This window comes from Equus asinus, chromosome 5 (assembly GCF_041296235.1).
Source record: "Equus asinus isolate D_3611 breed Donkey chromosome 5, EquAss-T2T_v2, whole genome shotgun sequence".
Taxonomy (NCBI): domain Eukaryota; kingdom Metazoa; phylum Chordata; class Mammalia; order Perissodactyla; family Equidae; genus Equus; species Equus asinus.
Window position 1 is genome coordinate 27,263,047 of NC_091794.1, and position 14,231 is coordinate 27,277,277.

The following is a 14,231-nucleotide window of genomic DNA, read 5'->3' on the forward strand; positions in this document are numbered from 1 at the left end:
TCTACTGCACAGACTTACTAAGCACTTGTACGCCAGTCACTATTTGGAGCTGGGGCTACGAAGTTAAATAAGACTCGTCTCTGCCCTTCTAAGGAAGTAAGTGTTCCCAGCTGAGGAGAGGCGGGGCACAAATGGAGAGGCACAATACAATACCAAAGGCTTAGAGCACCCCCATGGGAAAACCAAAGAAAAGTAAGGCCAGGCCTCAAAAGTGCATCCAGAGCAAGAATGGTCCTTCGCTTTTGGCAAAAGGGAAAAGGGATCAGTGGAGGGAGGGGCTATATAATAGCTGCGGTCCTTTCGGGGTTAAAAACTTGAGAGGAAGCCAAACAGAAGCTTCAAACACGCTTTGCAAAGTCCCTACAATTCCCAGGACACAGTCCCTACAGCTGCGTCCGCACTCGGAGGGAAGCGCCCGGTGGGAGACGCAGCGCGAGTACTGACGGCATGGCGCCGCGCGTCTGGCTGACGTCACGGGAGGCGGGGAAACGCGCGCCGCCGGAAGCGGAGGGAAGGTAGAACCCCGCCCCCAGCGCCCGACCGTCGCTCCCTCTTCCGCCCCCGGCCGCGTGGGCGGGGCTGGGGCCGAAGGGCTCGGAAGGAGATGACGTTATAAGTGAGCGCCGGCGTTGCGGCCGCGGCTCCAAGGGAAGCTCGGCGGCCGTGGCTGCTGCGAGCAGGCCGAGTACCGCCTCGCAGACGGGGCTTCCCTTAGTGCTGGCCAAGGCGGGGCCGCTGTCCCTGCGGCCGCAGTGTCTGGACCCGCAGCGGGGCAGGTGCCGGCAGCGAGGGCCGTAGGTAAGCGGGAGCCTGGGTGTCAGATCCGCCGAATGGCTTACGGACCGGGCTCGCTGGCCATTCCCGCGCCAGTGCGCGCCAGCTCAGCACCCCGGCCTGGAGGCCTCGAGCACTGCCCTCCCCCCACGCCCGAACCGGTGGCAGCAGATTTCTTCCCCAGCGCTACTGTGCTTTTCTGGGGGCGGGGAGGGAGCTCGTCCCGAGGGACCGCTGTCCTCTTCCCTTTCTCTCCAGTCTGAGCTGTACAACGCAGAAGCCGAGAAAGCTAGCGCCCCCGGCTGCACCTCTTGAAGCTGGGGACAGATTTGAGAGGAAGAGCGGCTCGTAGAGGTCCTCCAGCTCCTGCCGTCTTTGAAGTCAAGGGTTTTTATTTGTTCGGTCAGTTGTGCTTCGTTTCTGCCTTTGGTTCCTTCCCCCACACTCTTGGGACCCTGTTCTAGTGAACCGGTATGGCACAATTGAACGTTAGGGTGGTGGGAAGTCTGTTTTTCTATTCTGTCTATGCTAGGCAGTATCAACCCCCATTTCCCTGTATGGCCACTCTTTTGGGGGAGGAGGGGTGCGGAGAGGATGTGGGAGGGAAGAGTTTTAGACTTAGAGTCAGAAGAACTGAGTTGAAATCCTAACCTGCCATTTGGTAGTGGTTTTAAACTCATTCTAGACACTTCAACATTTTTAACCGCATGTGAAGTGGAGCTTTCTTATACCTATGTAAATTAATTGGGAGAATTAAATGAAGTGAAGAAAGCAAGACGTTAATCATGAAGTGTTTTGAGAATCAAGTTAAACTCGGCTTAAGACTATCCAGGACATTTAATGGTAGGTTCCTAATTATGTTTTTTACCCAGAGTAACTAAGCTTGATATGGAGAAGGTGCCAGGGATCCACACTAGGATAGGTGGTTAGAACCTAACTGCAGTCTCTGCTTTGAGTTGGGCAGCATTAAGAGGAAATCGGATGTCTCATGCTTACTGATAAAACGTTATTGGTGTATGAGGGATGACCCAAATCAGTTGTGTTCCTTACTCAAGATAGTTTGCACAGTGGCCTCTTTCTAGGAGAAAGCTGGGAGGGGCTTCATTTACACCTTGGCCCACTTTAGAAGGAATTCTTTGCACGTATTTCTCAGGACCCCTCACTCTGCCTTTAAAACATTTCATGTTAATTGAAATTGTGCAGAGAATAAATAACAGGAACTTGAATCCTTTGAGTGCTGGACATTACAGTTCTAAGTAAATCTGAGGAGATGCCTTTCTCTGCATTGGAGAGAACAGACACTCTGAAGTTTAATAGACTCCAAGTTAGAGAAGTGTTTGGGGAGGAGGGAAGGGAGATGCAGTCAGTGACTTGAGTGAGGAGTGCCTGTCGTTACAGTTGCTTGGTCAGACAAATGAAGGATGGTTGCCTTTGCTCAGTGGAGCATGATGATGGCTGCTGTGCAAGTGCAATCTTCGCAAGTCCTTTGACACAGAAATTATTAATTTGGAATTTTAAGTCATGGATATGGAAGGGACTTTGAGGGTCATCTAATCCAGTGGTTCCAAAACCTGGTTGGGCATCAGAATCAGTTGGGGAATTAAACAAAACAAAAACCCAGAGGCCTGGACACTGCCTCAGTAGATCCGAAGTGGGAACAGGGTATTTGTGGCTTTTAAAAAGCTTCTCAGGTGATACTCATGGCTTGAAAACACATGTAGATCAGGTTTCACAATTTAGTTTATAAACAGGCTCAGAGAGATGAAGTGTCATGGCCAATTAGTTTGTTGCCATCTTAATTTTTTTCTTTTCCTTTCTTTAACAAGTGATCTTACTTGAATCAATAGTACTATTTCAGGTTTTGTAGTGCCTTGAGCCCAGAAGGAAAAAAAGGTCCTTTAAGTCAGTAGCTCTGTGTAATTCTATTTTTATAGTTTCCTATTCAGTTAGACTCCTTTATACTCTTTGATCAAAGTTTTAGATTTTACAGTATAAGTTCTTACTAAATGTTGCTTAGGTTTGTTTGTTGGCAGAATTATATAAAGATTATATCACTTTATAAATCAGTTTTTTTAGTAGATTTTTTATGCCAAGCCTTCATAAACCACAGAAAAATTCCAATTTAAGAATATTTTGTGTTTGCTCTGGCTTATCATAAACCCAGCGCTCTGTACACTCCCCCTCCTCCATCCTGGTATGAATGACCACTTACTTTGTATTATTAGCCAACTTCCTGTGGGATTCAGTTTGAGAATTGGGCTCTATACATCTCTAATTGCCCTATAAACACCTGATTTAACTACAGGCTCTTGTATTTGTTTTAAGCTTATCCGTGAATTTTTACTATGTTTTTCTCTTTTTGGTTAAATTGTACATGCTACCGATTTAAACAATTTGATAGACACTTAAAAAGGATCACATGATGAGGTGGTAACAGTGCCTCATGTGTGTTTTTTTTTTTACCCATTATAGTGAAAACCACATGACTTTTCTTTTGGTAATATTTTCAGAATTATTAAGATAATAGGCCATCAGGCAGAATTGAACACTCTCTTTTAGGGAGATATGTTCATTCTCAAGTTATTCTTTGATAGCCTTCTCATTGCTTCAGTATTTCCTGTTCTATGTTAGTAGTAGAGCCAGAAATGAACCCTACGTCCAAATCCTCTAATGGAAGATGCTGAATTATTTTCTTTCTAAAAATGACCCTGTTTGTAGTGTGTTAACTTCCTACAACCAGATGACAAAGGGCATTCTAAATTCACTAATTGAAAAAGCCATGTTAACAGATAGCTAGTCTGAATTCAGAGTCTAGAGAGACATGTGGTATGTGTCTGAGATGAAAAACCAAGTCTCTGAGTCTCTAGATTTTTTATTTTTGTGTCTAACATACCTCAGTTTTGAAGTTTTGAAAGTTGTTGTTGAATTTCAGATTCTGACAGTGCAAACTTTTCAGGTAGAGATATTTAGAAAGGATAAATATGAACCCAGGGCCGCAATTTTAATCTAAACTGGTATTACAGGTTTAACATAGAAACAAAGGCAGAGTGGGGGTGGTAATAGCTTGGAGACCCAGTGAAAAGCAGAGTTTAGAAGTCACTTGCTAGTCTTTGAGGCAATTTTCTGTATCTATAAGGACTTGAGACCAAAATTGGATACTTAATCCACTTTATATCTGGTGGCCGAATGTGATGAAAGTATCAGCAGTAGGTACCATAAATGTATAGATCTCCACTTCTTAATCTTGACCTTTTCATGCCCTGTGATGCCAATGGGGAGTATTTTTTTATTTTTTGCTTTGTTTTTAATCGTTTCATAGTATAAATCATTCATTCTGTCTCATTTTTCTGGGGTAGATAATCCCACCCCTGTTTATTTGCTACATAACAGCTATTCTCATTACTGTCTTATTACCTCCAGGAGAAAGAACTTTTTCCTAGTGATGCTTGAGTTAACCTGTACAGTGGCTCTACTGTAAACATTTACCCAAATATTGGGTCCCTTAAGGATTGTTCAGACTTTGGGCTGTCCTAGGGTCAGTCAGTATCTGATAAGAGTTGAAAGCTCATTTCTTTTTCCCTTGTATGTGTGTTTTATCTTTGAAGGAATGTTGGTGTTTGGTGACCATGAACATACAACAGCATGGCCGAGAATACAGGGGCAGGAATGTAAAGGAACCCCATGTGGAGGTTGCTTTTAATTTTAATTTGTATGTTCTCTGAGTGCATGCTTGGGATTTGTCAATTTTAGGGTGCGCTGGGTGGACTTGTTTATTGGAGAACCTTCAACACCAGTATCTTTGTCTTTTCTCTTGAGCCAGTTAGATTCCCCAAAGAAGAATCTTCACATCTCCTGCTTGGAGCTTATAAGCTAGCTGGGCTGCCAGCAATCTGGTGGCTAAATTGAGGGAAAGGAAGGGGTCTTAGCATTCAGTATGTAAATGTTCACTTATGTTCATATAAGTCAACTATTTTCGGTATGTTACCCTCATTCTCAACTGGGCCATATGTTTTTCAGTCCTGAAATCCTTTGTTTTACTCTCTAGAACTGTACTGATCAATATGGTAGCCACTAGCCACACGTAGCACCTTAACTTTAAATAATTAAAATTAAATAAAATTAAAGATTTCATTCCCTACTTGTAGATGCATTTCAAGTGGTCAGTAACCACCTGTGTCCAGAGGCTACCATATTGGACAGAGTATTTCTGTCATTGCAAAGGTTTTATTGGACAGCTCTGTTCTAATCTAGAAAATAATGCTCCAAGCTTCTGCAGGGATGAGGGAGGGACAGTTGGCTGGTTTTGTGGAGAGCAGGAAGGCTTTTAAATGATTTGACCAATCCTCTTGTTTGTAGCACCATGTTCACACCCCACTTACAGAACCTGCTGCCACCAATTCCTGACCTGTTTTGAGGCACTGTTGTATAAATCAGATTGCTTTCCTCATTGTGAGCTTGAGATTTAACTTTCTAGGTTTTTAAGACAGTGCGCATTCCAGCTTCCAGAAGCTTTTGTTGTTCTCTCTTCTATTTTATGTACATCTGCTTTAAAAAAACACCCAACAAACCCTTAAGATCTAGGTATTTCACTGTATATAGATTTTAAAAAAATAGCTTTATTCTCATCTTTATGAGGTTTTAGGAGAGAGTGAAACTAAAATGTGTCGGTTCAGTCTGCCATCTTTGTCCATAAGTGAAATACTCTTATCAGCATTTAAACATGTACAACGGTCTCCACTAAAAAAAAGTCTGCCGTCTCTCTCATTTACTCAGGTGTCTTGAACAGTTTTATTTATTTATTTTGCTAAGGAAGATTAGCCCTGAGCTAACATCTGTGCCAGTCTTCCTGTTATTTTATATGTGGGTCACTGCCACAGCATGGCTGATGAGTGGTATGGGTCTGAGCCCGGGATTTGACCTGTGAACGTGGGCCACCAAAGTGGCCTGCGCCCAGCTTAACCACTAGGCCATGGGCCAGCCCTTGAGCAGTTTTATTTTTGACTTCTTCACTCCATCTTGGTTTTTGCCCTCTTTGTTCTAGTAAAATGTCCCTTGGAAATGTGATGAGAATCAGGTGGACACTTTATCTTGCTTGACCTCTCAACAGCCTTTCACTAACCATTTCCCCCCTTCTAGAAACTTTCTCTAGCTGTCCTGACACCACACTTACCTGATTTTTCGCTTTCTTTCTTTTCTTGTTCCTTCTCACTTGCCTTTGCTAAGTAGTCTTCCTTTACCTTGCTCTTACATCCTAGAGTTCCTTAGGACACTGTCCTAGGGTGCATTCTCTTTTTACAGATTTTCTCTAGGTGAGCTTAACATTTTCTGAGGCTTGGTTATTATAAGCTGGTGACTTAAACTGGAACTCCTGTGGTATCCTCTTTTCAGAGTTCCTAACCTGTATATCCAACAGTATGCATCCACCTGGATTTCTTACAGTTACCTCAAATCTAACATGTCTAAAACTAAAGGCATAGCAAGTATAACCTTCCTCCAGTCTTTCTCTATTTGTTCATGTAAATTATACCACCATCTGCCCAGTAGCTCATACCAGAACTCTTATCCTCCACATAGAGGCTTTCCCACAGTCCTGTCATTTCTGTCCTGAAGAATCTCAAAGTCGATTCACTTTGCTGCTTCTCCCAGTTTTACTTAATCCAAGCGGCTATTGCACCTTGCCTCCATTTACCTGTAACTGCCTCCTATCACGTTTCCTTTGCTGTGGGCTTCTCCCAGCGGTTCTGCACATTGCAAGTAGAATGATCTTTTCAAGCATACACATCAGGTCTTGTACCCCTCTTTGTCTTTCAGTGGCTTCACAGTGGTAAACAGCAGATCGTTCATTTAGCTTTTCTATTCCTTGCCTACCTCTCCAGCACCTCGTTTAAGTGGCACTGAAGTTTTTTCAATTCCTTGGAATATTACATTCCTTCTCCTGGGCTTTTGTTTATCTTTCCCTTTGTCTACTAACTGTTTCTCATCCTTTATCTCAGCTCAAACATAATTTCTTCAGAGGTCTTCCCTGACCCTCTTGCCAGATATTCCCATAACACTGAATTTTACTTTTCTATATGCATCACATTTGTTAGTACTCATTCAAATGACTTCCCACTAGACTATAAATTTTTTGAAAGCTCAGTGCCATTATATTTGTAGAAACTCAATATTTATTAAATTGAAATTTGATAGATGTTTGTATATTTTTACAATTTTAGCATTGTTAATAACAACCACCACCAGAAATATGTGAGATTAGTTTAACTTTTTAAGGCATAGTACAGATAGTTTTCTCTAATTTAGGGAGGATTTTTAAGAACTTAATTACATGCTTTTTTCCCACTTTGTCAATCAGAATTAGACTCATAATTATGCAGCTTTGTGTACATTTTGTGTAGTATTCTTAATAAAATAAACATTTTATTGATAAGATTGCTCAGCAGTTATGTTACCTTTAAGTATTATGAAGAATAAATTGCAATTTTTTTTTTTTTTTTGAGGAAGATTGGCCCTGAGCTAACATATGTTGCTAATCCTCCTCTTTTTGCTTGAGGAACATTGTCGCTGAGCTAACGTCTGTGCCAGTCTTCCTCTATTTTGTATGTGGGATGCCACCACAGCATGGCTTGATGAGCAGTGTGCAGGTCCACACTGGGATCTGGACTCGCAAACCCTGGGCTACTGAAGCAGAGCACTCAAACTTAACCACTGTACCACCGGGCTGGCCCCCCAAATCTTTTATATTGGTAGTACACAATGAGGGTGTACTTGAACTTCATGTTAAGAAGTTTGTTTATCTTAAAGTCCTTTTTCCATTGATAAAGAAATAAGGTAAAATACAATACCCTAAACCAGAGGTTCCCAAACTTTCTCTGTTCATAGCTCTTTTAATGTCTTTTTCATGGTCCCCTTAGGCCTGACAGTTTATTTTATTAAGTAATTAAGTCTAAACAACTTAATAAATAGCAACCTAATAGTTGTTTTTAAAAAATACACGTAAATCAAAAGACAAAATAGTATTTTTATTTCATTCTTAAATAACCACAATTACTGTATATACTTGTTGGGCACTACGAAACTTGTCAAACCTTCGAATCATTAAACACTGCCACCCACAATTCTTGTTCCAAATTTATTTTTGCACAGTATTTATTTATTTTTTATTACAGCAACCAACAAAAATCCAGCTTTTCAAAGATATGATGTCATCAAAAGGAATATAGCATGATCTAATTTGAAACTGACCTATTTTGAGTTGGTAGTTTGTGGGGTGCTTGACAGATATAGAATATCACTTTTCTCTCTAATTTAGAATATCTTATGACATCCCTCTGAATTCACTGCAGAACCCCAGGGTGCCACGATGCACAGTTTAGGAACTGTGGGCCTAAATTGTTAATAGTTTGGTGTAAATCGTTTTAGACATTTTTTTCCCTATATATATGCAAAATGTGCACACATTTTTCTCCTTTTAACAAAAATGGGTTTATACATATTGTTTAACAGCTTGATTTTTTTTCCACTCAGCAATATATTATGGTAAAGATACTGGATTGAACATACACATTTCATTCCACTTTGGCCTGAAAACTCCATTAAAACAGTGAAGTCTTTTGTTTTTTTTTTTAAACCCAAATGACAAAGAACAGGAGTGGTGAGAATAACAACAAAATTCTGGAAGCTGGAAAGCAGAAAAGACTAGTGGTAACTGATTAGCAGACTTGAGAAAGCTGAATCCTAAACCAAGGATTTAGTGGAGGATTGATGGAGAAAGCCAAAAAGTAGTCATATTCGTATTTCAGAACCTTTTAAAAGTTTCAGGATCAGTGGTGTTATGTATTGTGGAAGTGGTGGGGAAGATGGGACAAAAAATATAAGTGATTGTTTGAAAGTCTGTTTAAGAAAAGTACTCCCAGAACTGACCTTTTCTTCTCCTGATATATGTAAACAGGATACCTAGAGGTTTAGTATCTGGAGTGGAGAGGGTAAAACCGTCTCTGGACTCGGGGATAGATATCGTGCATAGTCGAGGGTGGGGTACAGTGCTTTATAAAGGGACTAAATGGAAATTTATATATTGAAGGCAGCAACCTCTAGCCTTCTTTCCCGACTTAGTTCCTAGAATCCCACCCCTTTCCATCATTTTCATTCCCCAAAGGCAGCCTCTTTCAGGTCTTTGAGCTGTTCTTGTGGTATAAACAGCACGTCTCTAAATTACCTTTTTGTAATGTTACTTTTGGTTTCCTAGTTTGAGGCTTTGTCTGTTGACTACGGCAGATGAAGGTTTAGTTTAGTTCTCTTCCACATCTACTCCTCACTTCTGTATACATGTATACTTCTTATCTACCCTCCTAACAATCCTCCTGGTAGAATGATACCATAATTTTGGCTAGAATGAATTTTTCTCAATAGGGGCAGTATTGTCATTTTGGATGAGACAGTTCTTCATTATCCTGTCCATTACATGATATTTAGTGTTCCCCAGGCACTCAATATCAATACCAACCTGAATTCATTGCAACAACCAAGAATTTCCCATGCATTTCCAAATGTTGGCTTGGGGTGTGGTATGGGATATCTGTTTGAGAATCTTTGGGTTAGATCAGTGTTTATCTTATTACGATTATGTAAATAGTAGTCACAGCTAAGCTGTGCAGTATACTGTGATTTATAACAACTGATTTTCCTTTCTTGTACAACTTTCTGTGGTCCCTGAAACTAATAATTGTCTTTTTTGTTTAGTGGTCTTTGTACTTATTACTAATTTATCTTCAAGCTCTCTTCCAGTTGTCTATAGCTTCTGTCTTTGCATTCAGATGCTTTAGAAATTCTGTCGATTTCACATTTTTGGAGACATCCCTCCCGGAGACTTCTGACCTCTTCCTTCTGGATTGGTGGCTCTCCAGGCCTGAGGCACAGTTGTCGCTCTGTGATCTTTCTTTACTAGTCTCTTTGGTATTCCTCTTGCCTGTCTCTTGTTTTGCATCTTATTTTCTGATTCTTTTGTCTTTCTTGATTTATTCCCTCAATTTGTCAGAGTACTTCCTCCTGTGGCTCACAGAGAAAAGGATGCATGGGAGGTATATACTTTGATAACTTACATCTCTGAAAACCTTTTTTCTATCCTTAGTTGTGTTTTTTTGTGTGTGTGAGGAAGATTGTCACTGAGCTAACATCTGTGCCAGTCTTCCTCTATTTTATGTGGGATGCCACCACAGCATGCCTTGACAAGCAGCGCTAGGTCCGTGCCTGGGGTCTGAACCTGGGAACCCTGGGCTGCTGAAGTGGAGCACATGAACTTAACCACAACGCCACTGGGCTGGCCCCTCTATCCTCAGTTTTGACTGATAATTTGGCTGGGTCTAAAATTCTGCATTGAAATTAATTTTCTGTCAGAACTTTGAAAGCATTAGTACATTTTCTTCTAGTTTCCAGTCTTGCTATTAAGAAGTCAATTGCCATTCTTATTCCTGATTGTATATACATAAATATTTATATAAATTATGTAAATTTATATAAAATTATACAAATGTATTTTTATTATAGTATATAAACATATTTTATATTTATATTTTATATGTTTTATGTGTATAGTATATATACGTATAGGTGTATATATATATGTGTGTGTATATATACATGTCGTCATTTACCTCCCCCTCCTAAAGCTTGTAGAAGGTTGTTTTTGCCCCCGGTGTTCTGAAATTTCATAACTGATATGCCTTGGTATGGTTTTCAGTCAGTGATAGGTTCTTTCCATGTACAAAATTATATCCTTTAACTCTGAGAATTTTCTTGAATTATGTATTTGAGACTCCCTCCTCCTATACTTTCTTAGTTTATCTTCATGAAACTTTTATTTGGATATTTGACCTCGTGACCTCATCCTTTAATATTCTTGTCTTTCTCTGTTATTTTCAATCTCTGTCATTTTGTGCTTTCTGGGAGATTTCTTCAAAATTTTAAATGTTTAAGAAAAAAATTTTAACTTTTTACTGTGAAATAACTCCAAACTTACAAAAAAAACTAAAAATTTTCATACACATTTCACCCAGCTTTTCCCCAGTGTTATGTAACTACAGTACATTATCGAAACCAGGAAATTAACATTGGTAATACTGTTAACTGATCCATATGCCTTGTTCAGATTTTGTCAGTTGTACCACCAGTTTCGTTTTACTGGACTAGGACCCAATCCGGGATTACACGTTGCATTAGTTGTCTCATCTCCTTAGTTTTAGTCCTTTAATCTGAGGCACTTCCTCAGTCTGTTTTTGTCTTTCATGACCTTGATTGACACTTTTCAAGAGTATTGGCCAGTTATCCTGTAGTGTCCTTCAGTGTGGGTTTGTCTCTTGTTTCATTATGATCAAATTCAGGTTATACATTTTTGACAAGAATACTACACACATGACATTGTGCCATATTAGGAGGCATATGTTGTCCATGTGTCTCATTGCTAGTGGTATTAACCTTGATCACCTGATAAAGGTGTTTGCCACATTTTTCCATTGAAAGGCACAGTTTTTCCACTTATAATTTTAAGTGTCTTGTAGGAGATACTTTGAGGCTATGTAAATATGTTGTTTCTCATTGTACTTTCCCCCTCTAATTTTAGCATCCATTGATGATTCTTGCCTGAGTCAGTTATTTCTGAGAGGAGTTGCAAAATCTAACTTTTCTATTTCCATCATTCTTTCTGTGTTTATTTATTTGAAATTCTATGTAAGGAAGAGCTGTCCCTTCTCCCTGTTTATTTATTTAATCAGTTATTTATATCACTATAGACTCAGAATGTTTGTTTTATTCTTGAGTTATAATCCATTACTATCGTTATATATTCAATTGCTTAGTTTTTTTGGCCATTGTGAGTCCTTTCAGTTTGGTTCTTGTGTCCTTTTGACATGTCGTCATTATTTTTTGAGCACTCACTTACTTTCTAGCACTACGGTGATATTGTAGGCTTGTCTTCTACTTCCTCTGCCCCAGCTCTGGAATCAGCCATTTCATTAAGTTGAGAATAATATTTAGAATCCAAGATCTAGGTCTAGGGGTGCGCACTATTACTAGGATGTTATTTCTTCTAGGTCCTCTAAGCAGACAGTGCTAGGATGTAAAAATATATGTGTATGCACACTTCTAGATCTGTATTTCATTTTGGATTCCTCCTGCATTCTGGTTGATTTTAATTATTTGTATATTTTTAAAGTATATGAAGCATTAACGTGGTTCTAAAAGTCAGAACTTTACATAAAGGCATATTCAGAGAAGTGTCACTCCCGTGATCCCTTCTACCATTTACCTATTCCTCATTCTTTTCACCCCAGTTCCGTTTACCATGTCATGTAGGTAACCATTCTCATTAGTTTCTCATTTATCCTTCTCAGGTTTTTTTTTTTATGCCGAGGAAGATTCGCCCTGAGCTAACATCTGTGCCAATGTTCCTCTGTTTGGTATGTAGGTTGCCACCACAGCAAGGCTGCTGATGTCTGTACCCAGGAACTGAACACAGGCCGCTGAAGTGGAGTGTGCCAAACTTAACCACTAGGCTGCAGGGCTGGCCCCCCATGTTTTGGTTTTTATTTTGTCTTTTTGGGCACAAAAAAGCAGATAACATATATATTTCATTTTTTCTTTTATGAAAGGTGGCTGAATAGTAAAGAAATTAACCTTACCCAAAAAGAAAGCCTGTACCCTTAGCTTCTAGGAGATAATCTCTAAGCCCATGGAATGTCATGCCAGATTGGAGTGTCTTTATTTGCCTGGGGGCCTTCGGTCACAGATAGTCTATGGTTTAGGATGGGAGTTGGCCATCCAGAAGACCAATGATGTGATTTAGGGTGATGACTTTGGTATTGGTGAATCTCCAGAGGGGCTGAAGACTGAGTGCAGTCATGTGGGCAATCACTTATGCCTACGAACCCCAATAAAAACTCAGGGCATCAAGGCTTAGATGAGCTTTTCTGGCTGGCAAAACTCTGCATATTGTCGCACATCGATGCTGGGAGAGTAACACTGTCCTCACTCCATGGGAATAGAACAACTGGAAGCTCTGCATTTGTTGCTTCTCCTGGACCCTGTCCTATGTGCTTGTTCACTTGGCTGATTTTAATCCATATTCTTCAGCTGTAGGAAATCATAACTATGAATATTAACGATTTTCAGTGACTTTGTGAGTCCTGGCAAATTATCCAACCTGGGGGTGGCTCTGGTATCTCCTCGAACTTGCAGTTAGTGTCAGAAGTGAGGATGATCTTGTGTAGACTGTTCTCTCTAACTGTACACTTGGCTAAACTAAGCGGTGGCATATTATTATACTCATTTGAACTTTGCTTTTTCACTCAACTTGGAAATCACTCCATGTTAGTTCATAGAGCTCATCCTTATTCTTTTATAGCCTTATTCACTGTGTGGATGGACCATAGTTTATTCAACCACTATCCGATGTATAGGCATTTAGGTTGTTTCCAATATTTTGCAATTACAAAAAATGTTGCCAGTGAATAACATAAGACTGTGTATTTTCATTATTATTGAAGGTGTATCTTCAGGGTAAATTCTTAAAAGTGGAGTTGCTGGATTAAGATAAGTACTTTCGTACTTTTGTTAGGTATTACCAAATTCCTCTCCAAAAGGATTGTATCAGTTTGTATTCCCACCAGCAAAGTGTGAAAGCTCCTTTTCTCCCACCAACAAAATGTGCTGTCATAATTTTTTCCATTTTTTTAGTCGAGATATTTTTGACATGTAGCATTATACTAGTTTCAGGTGTACAACATAATGATTTAGTATGTGTATACATCGTGAAATGGCACCACAATAAGTCTAGTTGTCATCTATCACCATACATAGTTAAAAATTTTTTTCTTGTGATGAGGACTTTTAAGATTTACTTAGCAACTTTCAAATATGCAATACAGTACTGTTAACTATAGTTGTCATCCTGTACATTACATTCTTATAAAAGACTTATTTATTTTATAACTGGAGGTTTGTACCTTTTGACCCCCTTCACATATTTTGCTCACCCCCTTCCCCATGCCTGTTTTTTTAATGAATGAAATTGAACATCTTTTCTTATGTTTAAGGGCCATTTAAAAATCTTTACTTGTGAATTGTTTCCTTATGTCTTTTTTTATTTTTCCATCAGGCTTTTTGTTCTTTATCCCTCAACTTAAGAGTTCTGTATGCTAGAGATATTAGCTCTTTACTTTCTATTGAGTTTTTCATTTCTGCTATTTTTTTGTTGAAGTAACATTGATTTATAACATTATGTGAATTTCAGGTGTACATTATATTTTGATTTCTGTGTAGAATCTGCTATTTTTTATTTCTAAGGCTCCTTTATTTTTGATTGTTCCTTTTTTTAAAAAGATAACAGCTTGTTCTTTTTTCCCCCAGTGGATGTAATATTTTCTTTTACTTCTTTGAGGATAGTGTTAGTTTTTTTTCCTTCTCTC

At 39.4% G+C, this 14,231-nt stretch overlaps 1 protein-coding gene across 9 annotated transcripts in view; it reads left to right on the top strand.

The window, feature by feature from the left end:
• The first annotated feature begins 577 nt into the window (after nt 1–577).
• Nucleotides 578–14,231, top strand: part of SENP5 (SUMO specific peptidase 5) — a 45,470-nt gene continuing 31,816 nt past the window's right edge. For 3 of the 9 annotated variants that reach the window (XM_070509114.1, XM_070509115.1, XM_070509117.1), the window contains exon 1: nt 4,444–4,463. In XM_070509114.1, the coding sequence (XP_070365215.1) occupies nt 4,456–4,463 (8 nt within the window). In that variant the 5' untranslated portion in view covers nt 4,444–4,455. Of the gene's footprint in view, nt 799–1,032; nt 1,177–4,443; nt 4,464–14,231 lie in introns of those variants that run through there. The other 6 variants (XM_044771347.2, XM_070509119.1, XM_070509120.1 and 3 more) reach the window with 4 other exon arrangements.